Source organism: Oncorhynchus tshawytscha, linkage group LG09, assembly GCF_018296145.1.
Source record: "Oncorhynchus tshawytscha isolate Ot180627B linkage group LG09, Otsh_v2.0, whole genome shotgun sequence".
In the NCBI taxonomy this organism is placed as follows: domain Eukaryota; kingdom Metazoa; phylum Chordata; class Actinopteri; order Salmoniformes; family Salmonidae; genus Oncorhynchus; species Oncorhynchus tshawytscha.
In genome coordinates, this window is record NC_056437.1 from 65,997,345 (window position 1) to 66,015,534 (window position 18,190).

Genomic DNA, 18,190 nt, shown 5'->3' on the forward strand with positions numbered 1-18,190 from the left:
TAAATACCCTTTACACTGCGACCACTCAAAGCCTACACATGGAGGCGTCGATTGCGTTAGTAACAGTTTCCGCAGGGGTGCATAATGCAATAAAAAACCACACGGAATTATGATGAAATATGAATGTCTTTGAATGGAAATGATTCATTTGCAGTACAAATACGCTCATGTATTTTGTATTCCATTGTTATAACCTAATTCCTAAAAATAAAATAAAAATCCCTATCGACTATGGATTATGTCAACTGTCTGGGGAGCAACTTCTCTGGTGACAGAAGTTGAAGATCTTCACATAGTAGAGGAAGATTTGGAGCGGAGCTGCATGGGTGCTCTTTGATATCACAGGATCTACCCAAATCACTTTGAAATCATTTTAGGTTGGAGCAGCTGTGTCCATGGTAGCTCATGCATGCTCAAGGAATGACACACACACACAATTCATTTGTTGCATTGTTGTTTATAGGCAGAATGGCAACATGTTGATCCATATATTTGTTTTATTGCCTACATGTGCCTGCAGTGTTTTTGGATACACCATTGCTACTGCCAGAACCAGCACCTGGCTCTAGACACAATAGTGTGCACATGGTTCTCTTTCTTTTTTACCTGCAAAGTTTAGGGTCAATTCCTCCAACAATATCACCCCCAGTGATTGCTGTCAATTCAAGGGAATTGATTCAGGCCTATATCTGGTTGGTAAACATAGACCATTCGTTCAACTAGGCCACTGGGCTGTTCAATTCCGGTCCTGGTGGACCAAAATGCTTCTGTTTTTTTATTGCACTCACCTGGTGTCCTAGGTCTGAATCGGTCCCTGATTAGAAAGAGAAGATGAAACCCAGAAGTGATTTGGCCCTCCAGGACCAACATTGAATAGCCCTGATCGCGGCATTGCTCCAATCAAAGACTTGAAACTCAGCCCTTCTCCTGAGCTGAAATTGCCTTCCAATCAATCATTTCTGGATTTTCTTAATCACCAGCCAAGACCGCAGTCAACCTTGTTGACTTTGTCACAAACAGTACCTACTAGGCCTTGAAAAGTATTCCATTCATTCTACCATTACAATTGGTTAACGGCATTTTCAGTCACGTTTATATTAAAATAATTCTTAATATGCAAAATGACCGACAATAATATGAGCATCCTACTTACTACACATACAACAAACAAAACAGGTAAACATGGATTAGGTTCCATCCACCTAGGTTCTGAGCAACACATAGTCTAGTGCTGCTGGGTCGGCTGGAGTGGGCACCTACAGACAGAGATGTATAGATAATGATGAGATACTCATGTCCCCTGTTAGTATAATTATATTATGCCAATGTGCTTTCTTCAATTGAAAGCCTTTTAATCTATTTTATGAGAATTTGTAAGATTCCTTGTTTGCATAAAATAGACGCAGACCAGTCTTTAAATAATAGGTAATAGAATTTATTCTCGGAGCGCGCTCCCCTCAAACAACATGCATCAGGTTAAATACAGATCATGACGTCATTTCACTGCCTTAACCCGAACCCCCTCTCGACAGGACAAAGTAAGGTGAAAAGTTCATTCTAACTTACTAACACACTCCCAGATAACTTTTGACCCCTCAACATTATCGATCACCACTGAACTGACAATTTTAATTAACAGAAACCCTAGAAATGCACTCACTGCCTTATCTAAAAACCCCAGAGCTACGTTTCAGTTGGGTCAACCATAGGCTAACGACCTTATGTGTTTACACAGTCCACAACCCATTCGTTCCTTCCTAGTTGGAATGGTGTTCATTAACTTTAATTACTCCTTTCTCCTGTCACACAATTTCTTCTTATGAACTCATATTGTTAATCAGATATAATATAACAGAGTATAAGTTTACTTACAGTTCCATTTAAAATGATTTGTTCAGTCATATTAATCAGAATTTCCTAACACACCCCCCCCCAAAACAATTGGAGTTGTTGTCCCAAAGGCGGGAAGGCAGGCGACAAGCGTAGGGCCAAAATAAGCCCATAGAAATGCATTGGCTTGTTTTGGAAAGATTTTGGCGTCAGTGAAACGTTGTGCTTCGCCTCTTCCTCCCTGCTATAGATGATCCCATTCTGGGGAACTTAAAGGACCCCCCCAGAGGAGGTTGCCGCCACTATTTTGACATAATCATCAACAAATAGGGCACTGACAGCAGTCTGTCTTGCTAACATTATCTAGCTAGTCCTCTTGCTAACCTTATCTTGCTAGTTAATGTTACTCGTTGTGTTTTTTTTTACTACACCAGTAGCCAGCTACTGTAGATCTATGGCTGGTTCTGGAGCTGGATTTGTCATAAGCATTAATTCAGGGAAAACTCCGCCACAGATGGAAAACACTGGCATATCTTTGACACCACCATCTATCGTTAGCTCCAAAGTTTTGGCATCTTCCACAAATTATGGCCTCGACTCCACCATAAAAATAATTACAGACAATAATATGAAGCTCCTGTAATATTTATAACGACTGCTGATATGCGTTTTCGACATTGTCGTGCAACCTTTGGTACAGTAGGCAGACTGCTGGCAGGTTTTGGCTGGGGTACAGCAAAGCCAAGTCATCTTATGGTTCTCACAGGGGAATTGAAATGATAGGCTACAATGACTTTACTTACATTAACTATAAATTCCTTTACATTTTCTTTCGCTGGTGCCTTGTCATTATCTGAATAGACACTTGTGGTTTCTAGCTAACCTTCCACCAATCAAAACAGTGGAGCCTGTAGTGAAGCAAAAACTTTAGTTGTCAAAACCATTCAGAAACAGGGGGGAAGCGGGTTTGCAAAACGCCATCATATCATGCATTTATACCATTTATAAAATGGTCAAATATATATATATGTATACTTTTAATACAGACTATCAAAAAAATAAGTAAACGTTTACAAATGATCCAATCGCGAAGAAGAATAACTTTGCAGCGGTTTCTGATGAATTAACAATGCCATGCTGGTAACATTGACATAAAACCCAGCCCTGAAACAAAAGGTAGGCTCTGGCCATTGTCTTTCAACTAAAAAAAAAACTGGATTTCTACTGGTGATGGTGTTTAAAAACAAAAATGAATCTCGCCCGTAATCAAAAAGCAACTCAGAGTAGCTGTGCTGATCTAGGATCCATCCCTGTCCATATACTCTTATTAATTAGGATCTAAAAAGGCAAAACTGTCCCGACATCAACACTCCTAATCTGAGATGCTTTATGAATACGAGCACTGGAGATGATCCCTAGCCAAAAAATTAAGAAGATATCCTGGACAGGATTTGGATCAATTACATTTCAATAAAGTAAATTCAAAAGTGATTTTTTATTAAAATAGAAAAACAGAACATTTTATTAAATAACTGTTTCTCCTTCTCTTATGTATAGAGAAATCATTGAAAAATCTAATTCAATTGTTTTTAAATCACTGAATTTGAATTTACTTCCTGAATCGATTGAAATGGAATAGACCCCAACCCTGCCCCTGATATCTCATCCTAATGATTGATGTTCACTGCAGCCGACCCATTCCGTTAGTGATCTACATTCACGTGAGAACAGAGTTAAACCAAAATTACAAGTCAGCCCCGCTTCTTTAAACTTCCACTGCTTCTCCTATAGATGTATTTTTAACTAGGGAAGTCTTTAAAGGACTTTTCAATCAAACATTACAACTCTTTCCAACAGTAGTTCACAATCAAGATGATAAAATAGAAAAGAAAGCCATAATAGTGGGTTCACAAAGAAAAAATAAAATAAAATAAAAGTTATTGCCTACCTCTGACCTATGTGGGGATAACCTCCACTAATTCCCTTCTCTTTTTGTGGAGATTCTTCTCTCACTTCCCCATCCCTCCTTCCCTAGCTCTCTGCTTCATCCTTGTTAGTTCCCTTGCTTCCTATTGCACTTCTCCATCTCTTCAACTCTCTCTCCCTCCATCCACCCCTCCATCACATCGAATCTCTTAGGGCTTTCTTTATACACAACCACGCTCAATATAATATTATCCCACTATCAAAAAACAAAGCAAACACCTACCCCCATCCCACCCCATAGTCCCTTCTTTCCCTGTAAGTGTTCACTGCTGTTTCTTATCCTGGGCCTGTGAGTTCTCTGTCTTAGCTGGGGTAAGCACAGAGAGGAGGTCCAATAGAGCCCGACTGATCTGGGCCCCGAACCGGTGTGAGTCCTGAGAGAGAGAAATAGGAGATACAATGATTTGACTTGGTTTATTTCTGGGGAGAAATATGATGGAAAAATATGGAGAGAGAGAGAGAGAGACATATTTCAATGTGGCTTTACTTATTGGGAGTGGGGGTTAAAGACTTGTACACATAGAAGGGAGGGAGGGATAGATACAGTAGACAGAGAAAGGGAGATGAGAGGGGTGTGGGGGTCTTTAAAAGGGCACATTCATAATGTTCAGCTGGCCTTGCATGATTTGTGTCGGTTTAAAAGAGAGACAAAAATGTACCGCTTGTCAACGTTTCCATTTGCTATATGCACGTTAACATCTGTCACCAATACATGTGAGTGTATAACACACACTAACCGTCTCAGAGAAGGAGTGCTTGCAGGATACATGGTAGTTGATCATGTCCTCTCCTACGATAATGTACGACACTCCGTAGCCATCGTCTGCCACCTGGAACAGAGGTAAGAGGAAGTGGGAAAAGTAGCAAAAGGGTGTGTGTGTGTCTGCGTAGGGGTGTGTGTACTCACAGGGCCAAAGCTTCCCCAGGTAGTTGAAGTCTGGGTAGAGGTGTGTGTGTGTGTGTGTGTGTGTGTGTGTGTGTGTGTGTGTGTGTGTGTGTGTGTGTGTGTGTGTGTGCCTGCGTTGTGGTGTGTGTTTACTCACAGGGCCAAAGCCTCCCCCCAGAGATATAAAGTCTGGGTGGTTCTTCATGTCAAACAGCTCCAACTGCTGAACCGGAGTCTGACTGGTGGAGAGGCGCCAGGGCTCTGACAGCACCTAGATGGACAGACACACAGAAGGATCTAGGTGTTGTCGGCGCCCTAGCAGACGCTTTTAACCAAAGCGACTTACAGTCATGCGTGTATACATTTTATTTTATTTTTTAAGTATGGGTGGCCCGGGAATTGAACCCACTATCTTATTTCAGACGCTACAGGATATTAACAGAGCCTGACACACAAACACCAGGGCCTGATTAATGCAGGGGCTTACAGGGGCTGAAGTTAAGGAACCTCTTTACTTGGCAATTTGACTGTTAAGCTCAAGGGTACACTAGCAATACACTAGCCAGTCCTGAATTGAATGGGAACTGCCATCTATGGATTATATTTCTATGGTTGTTTGGAGCTGTCAAGTTTACCTTTCTCAAACTTCCAATTACAATGTGGAAAAAAACACATTTTGGAAAGTAAATGCCTACTGCTGAAAAGAGAAACATAATTTGTCTGTGGAACCAATAGAATTATTTTTATTTTTCTCAACAACTTCCAATTTGGAGCAAATAGCAGCACTGTTTTTCAAAGTAGCATATCTTGAGATAGACTAATGCCACGTCGAGCACAGAGCCATCACCGGTGAGTAGCCTTCATCTTCATCATTGGGTGAGTCAGTGCTACTAGAAAGTTTCCTTAGGACCCTACTGGAGCCTAGTGGAATCGGAAAGTACTCAGACCCCTTCACTTTTTCCAGGTTATATTATGTTACAGCCTTGTTCTAAAATTGATTAAATTCATTGTTTTCCTCATCAATCACACACAATACCCCATAATGACAAAGCGAAAATCAGGTTTAGAAATTTTAGCAAATGCTTTACAAATAAAATATTAGAAATTTACATAAGTATTCAGACCGTTTGCTATGAGACTCAAAATTGAGCTCAGGTGCATCCTGTTTCCATTGATCATCCTTGAGACGTTTCCAGAACTTGATTGGAGTTCACTTGTTGTAAATTCAATTGATTGGACATGATTTGGAAAGGCACACACCTGTCTATATAAGGTCCCACAGTTGACAGTGCATGTCAGAGCAAAAACCAAGCTATGAGGTCGAAGGAATTGTCCATCGAGTTCTGAGACAGGATCGTGTCGAGGCACAGATCTGGGGAAGGGTACCAAAACATTTCTGCAACATTGAAGGTCCCCAACAACACAGTGGCCTCCAACATTCTTAAATGGAAGATGTTTAGAACCACCAAGACTCTTCATAGAGCTGGCTGCCAGGCCAAACTGAGCAATCGGGGGAGAAGGGTCTTGGTCAGTGAGGTGACCAAGAACACAACGGTCACTCTGACAGAGCGATGGGGGGAGAACCTTCCAGAAGGACAACCATCTCTGCAGCACTCCACCAATCAGGCCTTTATGGTAGAGTGGCCAGACGGAAGCCATTCCTCAGTAAAAGGCACATGACAGCCCGCTTGGAGTTTGAAAAAATGCACCTAAAGGACTCTTAGACCATGAGAAAGATTGAACTATTTCGCCTGAATGCCAAGTGTCACGTCTGGAGGAAACCTGACACCATCCTTACAGTGAAACATGGTGCTGGCAGCATCATGCTGTGTGGATGTTTTTCAGCAACAGGGACTGAGAGACTAGTCAGGTTTGAAGGAAAAATGAACAGAGCAAAGTACAGAGAGATCCTTGATGAAAACCTGCTCCAGAGCGCTCAGGACCTCAGACTGGGGCGAAGGTTCACCTTCCAACAGAACAAGGACCCTAAGCACACAGCCAAGACAACTCAGGAGTGGCTTTGGGACAAGTCTCTGAATGTCCTTGAGTGGCCCAGCCAGAACCTGGACTTGAACCCAATCAAACATCTCTGGGGAGACCTGAAAATAGCTGTGTAGCAATGCTCCCCATCCAACCTGACAGAGTTTGAAAGGATCTGCAGAGAGGAATGGGAGAAATTCCCCAAATACAGGTTTTCCAAGCTTGTAGCGTCATACCCAAGAAGACTCAAGGCTGTAATCGCTGCCAATGGTGCTTCAACAAAGTACTGAGTAAAGGGCCTGAATACTTATGTAAATGTGATAAGTTTTGTACTTTTAATACATTTGCAAAAAAATTCTAAAAACTGTTTTTGCTTTGTCATTATGGGGCATTGTATATAGATTGATGAGGGGGGAAAAAACAATTTAATCCACTTTAGAATAAGGCTGTATCCTAATATTGTACTCTCTGTGCGCCTCTTCATTGGCCTGGCCTGGGCTATTGTTTGCATTCAAACCAGGTCGTTTTTATTGATCTCCGTTTGTCAGTGTCAGAGTAGCCACTCAGTTTGGTCATTTGTGTAGCATTAAAAGAAGATTCTGCTAATAATGTCTTATGCCATGTAAATGATGTATAAATCACATGAAATGCGTTTATCATAGGCCAATTCTTTGGGGACCCTGCTCAAAACATTTCCCCATGGGTGGAAATTCTTAAAATGCCAATTAGGGCTTCATAATAAAGGGTATTTTACTTCAACAGTAAATGTAGCCACGCACTGCTACTGAAGTTAACGAATTGCATCTTTGTGTGCCGATTTGTTTACAGAAAATGGGGGCGTGCCGGGAAGGGGGATACTGTTCTTGCTAGCAGGTTAGCACCTACCTCTGTTAGGAACGGTGACTCCACCCCCAGGTATTTAGACACCACGTACAGGCAGAAGAGGTGCCTGTCAATGCCGGACCCTGTCATGGCCAATCGGTAGAGGTTCTGGTGCTTCTCAGCAGCCAATCGGAAAAGCCGCCTGCAGTGCTCCGGCCCCTGTAATAAGATAACCTGTCTGTTAGAAGTGAGATATGATGAATTGTGATTACAGTTGATGGTAGTAGTGGGGCAAAAGAGGTTACAAAAAAAAAAAAACTGTAATATGAGAGTGAAACCCCCATAAGAGGTTAATGTACATATTTATGGCGTGAAACTGGTTCCGCTAGAGTAGGAGATTATTATAGAGTTAATCCTCATTATTTTAATGGGGATATGCTAATTACTTTTGGAGTATTTTATTTATTTAGTTGAGAATGTAGTAGTTTAACTCTGTGAGGTGCAGATAATGGAGTGAAGTGCAGTTATCCATCAGGTATGAGCAAATCTGTCATAATCCTGGAGCTAGATATTGCAATTGAGATTATGACTCAAACATTTGGTGAAAACTTGATCGTTCCATGAGACAAGTGTCAAGGTAGAGAACAGCACTTCTTTTTTTTTCAATTTAAAGTTTTATTAAGTTCTTGTTTTTCAATCAACCAACAAAACACATTCCACATTCACAGATGTGACAGGCTTAAAAAAAAAAAAATTTAAGTAAAAAAATAATAATACATTTGAAAAAATAAAAAATAAAAATACAATTAAAATGAATGATAAAGTCAAATGAAAACATTTATTTTTCTTAATCTATTTATTTTCCTTGGTGCATACATACATACATACATACATACATACATACATACATACACACAAATACTTACACACAAATACTTACATACATACATACATACATACATACATACATACATACATACATACATACATACATACACACAAATACTTACACACAAATACTTACATACATACATACATACATACATACATACACGCACACACACACGCACACGTACTCAAAAACTAAATTAAAATAAAAACACACAAAAAAAACATATAGCACTTGCAGCAGCACTATCGAGGTTCTTATCAGCTATTTCAAAATCAAATCAAATCAAATTTTATTTGTCACATACACATGGTTAGCAGATGTTAATGCGAGTGTAGCGAAATGCTTGTGCTTCTAGTTCCGACAATGCAGTAATAACGAACAAGTAATCTAACTAACAATTCCAAAAAAACTACTGTCTTATACACAGTGTAAGGGGATAAAGAATATGTACATAAGGATATATGAATGAGTGATGGTACAGAGCAGCATAGGCAAGATACAGTAGATGATATCGAGTACAGTATATACATATGAGATGAGTATGTAAACCAAGTGGCATAGTTAAAGTGGCTAGTGATACATGTATTACATAAGGATGCAGTCGATGATATAGAGTACAGTATCTACGTATGCATATGAGATGAATAATGTAGGGTAAGTAACATTATATAAGGTAGCATTGTTTAAAGTGGCTAGTGATATATTTACATCATTTCCCATTATTAAAGTGGCTGGAGTAGAGTCAGTGTCATTGACAGTGTGTTGGCAGTAGCCACTCAATGTTAGTGGTGGCTGTTTAACAGTCTGATGGCCTTGAGATAGAAGCTGTTTTTCAGTCTCTCGGTCCCAGCTTTGATGCACCTGTACTGACCTCGCCTTCTGGATGACAGCGGGGTGAACAGGCAGTGGCTCGGGTGGTTGATGTCCTTGATGATCTTTATGGCCTTCCTGTAGCATCGGGTGGTGTAGGTGTCCTGGAGGGCAGGTAGTTTGCCCCCGGTGATGCGTTGTGCAGACCTCACTACCCTCTGGAGAGCCTTACGGTTGAGGGCGGTGCAGTTGCCATACCAGGCGGTGATACAGCCCGCCAGGATGCTCTCGATTGTGCATCTGTAGAAGTTTGTGAGTGCTTTTGGTGACAAGCCGAATTTCTTCAGCCTCCTGAGGTTGAAGAGGCGCTGCTGCGCCTTCCTCACGATGCTGTCTGTGTGAGTGGACCAATTCAGTTTGTCTGTGATGTGTATGCCGAGGAACTTAAAACTTGCTACCCTCTCCACTACTGTTCCATCGATGTGGATGGGGGTGTTCCCTCTGCTGTTTCCTGAAGTCCACAATCATCTCCTTAGTTTTGTTGACGTTGAGTGTGAGGTTATTTTCCTGACACCACACTCCGAGGGCCCTCACCTCCTCCCTGTAGGCCGTCTCGTCGTTGTTGGTAATCAAGCCTACCACTGTTGTGTCGTCCGCAAACTTGATGATTGAGTTGGAGGCGTGCATGGCCACGCAGTCGTGGGTGAACAGGGAGTACAGGAGAGGGCTCAGAACGCACCCTTGTGGGGCCCCAGTGTTGAGGATCAGCGGGGAGGAGATGTTGTTGCCTACCCTCACAACCTGGGGGCAGCCCGTCAGGAAGTCCAGAACCCAGTTGCACAGGGCGGGGTCGAGACCCAGGGTCTCGAGCTTGATGACGAGCTTGGAGGGTACTATGGTGTTGAATGCCGAGCTGTAGTCGATGAACAGCATTCTCACATAGGTATTCCTCTTGTCCAGATGGGTTAGGGCAGTGTGCAGTGTGGTTGAGATTGCATCGTCTGTGGACCTATTTGGGCGGTAAGCAAATTGGAGTGGGTCTAGGGTGTCAGGTAGGGTGGAGGTGATATGGTCCTTGACTAGTCTCTCAAAGCACTTCATGATGACAGATGTGAGTGCTACGGGCGGTAGTCGTTTAGCTCAGTTACCTTAGCTTTCTTGGGAACAGGAACAATGGTGGCCCTCTTGAAGCATGTGGGAACAGCAGACTGGTATAGGGATTGATTGAATATGTCCGTAAACACACCGGCCAGCTGGTCTGCGCATGCTCTGAGGGCGCGGCTGGGGATGCCGTCTGGGCCTGCAGCCTTGCGAGGGTTAACACGTTTAAATGTCTTACTCACTTTGGCTGCAGTGAAGGAGAGACCGCATGTTTTCGTTGCAGGCCGTGTCAGTGGCACTGTATTGTCCTCAAAGCGGGCAAAAAGTTATTTAGTCTGCCTGGGAGCAAGACATCCTGGTCCGTGACTGGGCTGGGTTTCTTCCTGTAGTCCGTGATTGACTGTAGACCCTGCCACATGCCTCTTGTGTCTGAGCCGTTGAATTGAGATTCTACTTTGTCTCTGTACTGGCGCTTAGCTTGTTTGATAGCCTTGCGGAGGGAATAGCTGCACTGTTTGTATTCAGTCATGTTACCAGACACCTTGCCCTGATTAAAAGCAGTGGTTCGTGCCTTCAGTTTCACACGAATGCTGCCATCAATCCAAGGTTTCTGGTTAGGGAATGTTTTAATCGTTGCTATGGGAACGACATCTTCAACGCACGTTCTAATGAACTCGCACACCGAATCAGCGTATTCGTCAATGTTGTTGTCTGACGCAATACGAAACATCTCCCAGTCCACGTGATGGAAGCAGTCTTGGAGTGTGGAGTCAGCTTGGTCGGACCAGCGTTGGACAGACCTCAGCGTGGGAGCTTCTTGTTTTAGTTTCTGTCTGTAGGCAGGGATCAACAAAATGGAGTCGTGGTCAGCTTTTCCGAAAGGGGGCGGGGCAGGGCCTTATATGCGTCGCGGAAGTTAGAGTAACAATGATCCAGGGTCTTTCCACCCCTGGTTGCGCAATCGATATGCTGATAAAATTTAGGGAGTCTTGTTTTCAGATTAGCCTTGTTAAAATCCCCAGCTACAATGAATGCAGCCTCCGGATAAATCGTTTCCAGTTTGCAGAGAGTTAAATAAAGTTCGTTCAGAGCCATCGATGTGTCTGCTTGGGGGGATATATACGGCTGTGATTATAATCGAAGAGAATTCTCTTGGTAGATAATGCGGTCTACATTTGATTGTGAGGAATTCTAAATCAGGTGAACAGAAGGATTTGAGTTCCTGTATGTTTCTGTCATCACACCATGTCACGTTAGTCATAAGGCATACGCCCCCGCCCCTCTTCTTACCAGAAAGATGTTCGTTTATGTCGGCGCGATGCGTGGAGAAACCCGCTGGCTGCACCGCTTCGGATAGCGTCTCTCCGATTAGCCATGTTTCCGTGAAGCAGAGAACGTTGCAGTCTCTGATGTCCCTCTGGAATGCTACCCTTGCTCGGATTTCATCAACCTTGTTGTCAAGAGACTGGACATTGGCGAGAAGAATGCTAGGGAGTGGTGCACGATGTGCCCGTCTCTGGAGTCTGACCAGAAGGCCGCTTCGTTTCCCTCTTTTTCTGAGTCGTTTTTTTGGGTCGCTGCATGTAATCCACTCCGTTACACTGGTTGTAAGGCAGAACACAGGATCCGCATCGCGAAAAACATATTCTTGGTCGTACTGATGGTGAGTTGACGCTGATCTTATATTCAGTAGTTCTTCTCGGCTGTATGTAATGAAACCTAAGATGACCTGGGGTACTAGTGTAAGAAATAACACGTAAAAAAACAAAAAACTGCATAGTTTCCTAGGAACGCGAAGCGAGGCGGCCATCTCTGTCGGCGCCGGAAGTAGAGATTTTTCAAGCATTCGCTGAGACGACAGGCCAATAATTCGTTTTTAGGTTTTACAGTACCTTACACAACATGTATCTGCGCATTTCCCTATTCACCCCGTTCACTCTGTCCAGATTGAAATATAGTTGAATAGTGGAGACCAGAGTCTATCAAACTTGGGCTGTCTCTTGTGGAGGTCATAAGTGAGCTTTTCAAGAGGAAGAAAGTCAACAATCTGGTCAATCCACATTTTAAATGTAGGAGGGGTATTAGAGGCCCACAATAGAAGAATACATTTCTTAGCAAAGTATGTAATAGTCATGAGCAAATTTTCTCTATCAGGATCAAGAACAAAGTCCTGTTGGGCATTAAGAAGATAGATACACGGGGTCATATCAAACTGTACCTCTAGTATTTTCTGTGCAGCAGTATGTACAGATTGCCAGAATCTGGCAATCTCTCTACAGCTCCAAAATACATGCATATAGGTTCCACTTTCAGAGGTACATCTTTTACAGTTAGGAGACATATCTGTTTTCATTCTATGGAGTCTCAAAGGAGTATAATAAAATTTGTACAAAAATATGTAATTAGATTCTTTCATTTTTACACTGGTAGAGGAGCAGTATACCCTGTCGCAAACCTCCGCCCATAACTCATCACTGATAGTCGGACCAAGGTCCTTTTCCCAGATTATTTTCAAAGGAGTAAAGGAGGAGCTTTCTTTCTCAGAAAGGAGTCTATAGATGTAAGATATTTAGCCTTTAATGGATTGTGCTGTGACAAGAAGGGTTTCAACTTCATTCAACTGAGTTCTAAACCTCCTCTTGGAGGTAAATGAGGAAATTATGTGTCTAATTTGAAGATATTTAAAAAAAATGGGATCTTGGCACATCAAATTCACTGCAGAGCTCTTGAAAGGATTTCAGTGTAGTGGTTTTCTGATGAAATAGGTCTGAAAAGGTCCTGATTCCTAGAGTATGCCAAAGATTAAAGTTGGCATCCCTCAGGGCTTTTGGCAAGTCTGGGTTGCCTACTATAGGCGAGTGAGAACATATTTGGGAGGAAATGCCCAGGTAAATCACAAAGGTTTTGGCTATGTTGCCCACTTCACTAAAGTTATTAATGAATATAATTGAGCTTAAGGGCAATGAACCACAGGATTGGGCTTCTATCTGAATCCACGTTGACTCTTGTCTGTTTGTGATCCATGTTAGCATGTTGCAGATTTGGGCAGACCAGTAGTACAATTGAAGGGAGGGAAGGGCAAGACCACCCTTAGATTCAGGTTTCGATAGAGTGGAAAACTTGATCCTAGGTTTTTTATTGCCCCATATAAATTTGGTGATGCTTTGGTTAGTTGTTTTGAAGAAGGAAACTGGGAGATAGCATGGGAGCATTTGAAATAAGTAGTTCAGTCTAGGGAGGACGTTCATACGGATTACATTAATTCTTCCTACTAAGCTAATTGGGAGGGAGATCCAGGTTTGGAGATCGTTCTTGATTCGATCCAGGAGTGGAAGATAATTTTCCTTAAAAAGGCTATTCAGATCTGGTGTTAGGAAGATCCCGAGGTATTGAAACCCCTGTGTTTTCCATTGGAAAGGACAAAGAGTCTTCATAGAGCTGGTGAGTGTAATATTGAGAGGGCAGACAGTGGATTTGTTCAAATTGATCTTATAACCTGAAAACTTGCCATACTGAGCAATTGTGTCTAAAATGAGAGGGAGGGATTTCTCAGGGTTGGATATGTAGAGCAAGACATCATCCGCATAAAGCGAAATCTTGTGCTGCAGGCCGCCTGCAGAAACACCCATAATACTTGGATTGCTCCTTATCAGCTCTGCCAGAGGCTCCACCCCCAACAAGTAGAGCAGCGGGGACAGCGAGCACCCTTGTCTTGTGCCCCGTTCCAGAGGGAATCTGTCAGAGTTCAGTCCATTAGTAGTCACCATGGCATTTGGATGAGAGTATAGTGATTTGATCCATTTAATAAAATTTGGGCCCATATTGAACTTTTCTAAGACTGAAAACAGAAATCTCCTCTCCATCCTGTCAAACGCCTTCTCAGCATCCAGTGAAGCCAGCAGGACAGGGGTCTTCTGTGCGTTTACTTGATCAATAATATCAAAAAGACGGCAAATGTTATCAGAAGAGTATCTGTCTCTAATAAATTCAGTTTGGTCCACTTTTATTATTTTGGGAAGAAGAGTGTTTAGTCTTTTGGCGAGCAATTTGGTAATTATTTTATAGTCGAAATCCAACAAGCTTATGGGCCGAAAGGACGAGCAGGATAGGGGGTCCTTGTCCTTTTTTAGCAACACTGTAATGCGAGCTGTGTGCATTGAGTCTGGGAGAACTCAGTTTTTGCAAAAATCCTCCAGCATTGGCATGAAGATAGGGCTGAGCTGGGGCCAAAAAGCTTTGTAGAACTCTCTGGGGAATCCATCTGGGCCTGGGGACTTATTAGGTGGCATGGAGGTAATTGCCTCCAGGATCTCCTCAGGAGTGAAGGGGGAGTTGAGATCTTCTTGGTCAGTCTCTGAAAGTTTAGGTAGCGAGATTCCCTCTAGGAAAGAGTGGAGTTCTGCCTCCGTGTGTTTTCTCTCAGAGGTATATAATTTGCAGTAAAAATCATGAAAAGTTAAATTGATATTTTTTGGGTCATATGTGACCTCGTCCTCTGCTGTTCGGATAGCCATGATTGTACGCTCTGACTGCTCCTTTTTTAATTGGTAAGCAAGCAATCTACTGGGCCTATTGCTATACTCTTGGTATTTCTGTTTAGTAAAGAAAACCTTTTTTTTATCTCCCGAGTGTAGTCCAAATTCAGTTTGGCTTTGGCTGCTGTAAGATGACTCCAGGAGGTGCTGTCTAGGGATTGTTTATGTATTTTTTCACAGCATTTCCAGCTCCCTCTCAAGATCTAGCCTATGTGCTTCCATTGCTTTTTTCTTAGAGGAAGCATATGCAATTAGATGACCTCTTAGTGTGGCTTTAGCAGCGTCCCACATTGTTGCCGGAGAAACAGGAGAATCTTTATTGTCTTGTGTGTAGTTGTCTATCCATGTAGTTACCAATGTATGGAACACGTCATTTGATAGCATGGAGGTGTTGAATTTCCAGCTCTTTGACCTCGGGATGTTTTTGCAGAGGTCAAAGCGGAGGTGGACAAAGGCGTGATCTGAAAGTGCTATGGGTCCGATTGTACAAGTGGCTGAATTTACGAAACTCTTTGGGATAAAAATGTAATCTATACGGGAATAGGTGTTATGGACATTAGAGTAGTATGTATAGTCCATAGATGAGCTATTAGTCTCTCTCCAGATATCTATCAGTCCCATCTCTTTAGTAAGAGAGTTCAACATCTTTGCAGATCTAGGATTTGTGGTGGGGACTTGAGATGATTTGTCTAGGGTTGGGATAAGGGTACAATTAAAATCTCCGGCCACCACGCCAAAGGAGACACAATGCTCATTGAACAGGTTTATAATTTTTGACATGAAGGCAGGAGTATCTGTGTTAGGGGCGTATATGTTTAATATAGTAATTGGTTGACCATATAGTGACCCAGTTATCAAAATAAATCTCCCCTCCGGATCAGATATGTTTTTGTCAATTATGAATGGAACATTTTTATGGATAAGTATGGCTGTGCCTCTACTGTTTGATTTGAAAGATGAGAAATACACCTGTCCCACCCAAGCTCTGCGGAGTTTGGCATGTTCAGCATCACAGAGGTGTGTCTCTTGTAATAGCGCGATGTCTGCTTTTTCCTTTTTTAGAGCACATAGTATCTTTTTTTTCGTTTTATTGCATGCCCTAGACCATGGCAGTTCCATGTCAATAGATTTAAGGTACTAGTCATCGTCATCGAGCAGTAATCGAACTTTAGTGCAAGTCATCGCTGGGTAAAAGTGGATAGTAATTACAGCTGCGTTCACATAAAAGGAAAATAAATGGTGTACATAAAATAATCATCTCTGAACCCCACAGCCGAGTTCCCAAACAACTCGACACATCCCGTTGGATCTATTACCCCCCCGCTCAGTCTCAATTCTGTGTTCCGAATAAAACAAAAACCGGGAACAGTTAGCAACGCACAACGTCTCCCTCTCCCCACCAAAGAAATGCCTCATCCTCTCCACCCCGCATTGAGTAAATAACACAGTTGCCCTCGTCCAGACCACAGTAAAAGAGGGGAGACAAAAAAAATCAATAGCCCAGCCTACATATACCTCCCCCAAGGGACCTAGGGAACCCCAAGTAATAATAGCAACAAAAAAAACGGAAATAAAAGTAGGCTGAAACATTAGTAGGCCTAGGTTAGGCTATACAGCCCATCCCTCTCAGTTAAAGGAAAATAAATATAAATTGTACGGCTTTAATGACATTTAGGGGGTGGGTCTCTGGATATCGGCTATATGTCGTCTTACCTCCTTTAGTAATGGCATTAATCGCATTTAGTCATTGGTCTGTTTCTCATTGGCCAGGATTGTCTTTCAAAAAAACGTTTTGCCTCTTCGGGAGTTTTGAAGTGTCGCAAGGCTCCTTGGTGAAGAATCCTGAGCTCGTTTGGGTATTTGAATCCCCTGAAGATGCCTCGGTCAATGGAGTATTTCTTCACTTCGTCAAATTCTCGGCGCTTTCGGCGTTTTCCAGCTGACAGGTCCTGGTGTAAAGCGAGTTTGGCGTTTCCCACTGTGATGGTGTTGTTTTTCGCTGCCTGTAGGACTCGTTCCTTGTCGGTGAATCTCAGGAAATGTATGGTGATTGGGCGCGGTGGTTGTCTGGCTGCTGGTGGGGGCCTCAGTGCTCGTTGAGCTCTCTCGAGTTCTATGGGCCTGTCGGTGGACAGGTGGAGCCACTCGGGAAGTTTGTCTTGCAGGATGCGGATCAGTGGCATGTTTCCCTCTTCTTTTTCGCCCAGATTGAATAGAACACAATTATTCCTTCGCCCCTGTTTTCCAGGTCCTCTGTTTTCTCTTCCAGATGCTCGATTTTCTTTTTAGCATATGCTATTGTTTGTTTGGCATCTGTCAATAAGTTTTCCATGGATAGGATTCGCGCCTCTGCCTCGTCCAGGCGCCCCGCGTTTATGGTTATCTTGTTGTTGATGTCAGGCAAAGCGTTTTCCAGGATTGTCACCTTGCCCCCTATCGCACTGAGCTGAGAGTTAATGGCATCTAATTTAGTGTTTAGTGCTGTACGTTGGGATCTCAACTCAGAAAGGATGTCTTCGACAGAGTGCGAGGTTGGCATTCGTTGTGCCTCGGGTGGAGCGGGTTCTCTTGCTCCTGGCTAATCGCGCTAGTTTTTTTTCTGAAGCTAGATTCTTCTTGGAGGCTTTTCCCGTCGCTAATACTCGAGTCCGGGTAAAAATGTCACCTGTAGTGTCGCCTTTTGTAGCCGCCATGACTTTTTCTTACTAAAGCTAAATGAGTTTGAACTTGGAGAGGAGGTAAGATTATGAATTGGAAACTACTTGTGCGGAGCTCTTAGTTCATGCGGCCATCTCGTTCAAGGGTCACGTGATCCCCCGAGAACAGCACTTCTAAAATGAGCTAATAGGACTTAATACATGCTGAGGTAACTGGAAATAATGATTAGCTTGATCCCAAATGTGATATTTTAACTTATTATAATCCTATTAATGAAATGTACAGGACCAGTCAAAAATTTGAACACACCTACCTTCATAAAAAGGGCAGCAAAGAAGCCACTTCTCTCCAGGAAAAACATCAGGGACAGACTGATATTCTGCAATAGGTACAGGGATTGGACTGCTGAGGACTGGGATAAAGTCACTTTCTCTGATGAATCCCCTTTCTGATTGTTTGGGGCATCCGGAAAAAAGCTTGTCCGGAGAAGACAAGGTGAGCGCTACCATCTGTCCTGTGTCATGCCAACAGTAAAGCATCCTGCATGTGTGGGGTTGCTTCTCAGCCCACTCCCTTTGTGGCGAAATCTGCTCGGAGCCTTCACCGTGCGCTGCCACTTTAAGAGCGCATGAGCAGTAAGGAAGGAGGAGATAAAGAGAGCTCGTTCAGCTCTTTGGGGAGGGGCTCTTG

The 18,190-nt window shown here is 42.9% G+C and overlaps 1 protein-coding gene across 2 annotated transcripts in view; it reads right to left on the bottom strand.

Annotated features, from left to right (window-relative positions):
• Positions 1–1,413: 1,413 nt before the first annotated feature.
• cpt1a2b (carnitine palmitoyltransferase 1A2b) overlaps positions 1,414–18,190 on the bottom strand; it is a 63,573-nt gene continuing 46,796 nt past the window's right edge. For both annotated transcript variants that reach the window (XM_042327270.1, XM_042327269.1), the window contains exons 16-19: positions 7,568–7,723; positions 4,860–4,973; positions 4,554–4,646; positions 1,414–4,190 (exon numbers count right to left, since the gene is read on the bottom strand). In XM_042327270.1, coding sequence (XP_042183204.1) covers positions 4,080–4,190; positions 4,554–4,646; positions 4,860–4,973; positions 7,568–7,723 — 474 coding nt within the window. In that variant the 3' untranslated portion in view covers positions 1,414–4,079. The remainder of the gene's footprint in view (positions 4,191–4,553; positions 4,647–4,859; positions 4,974–7,567; positions 7,724–18,190) is intronic.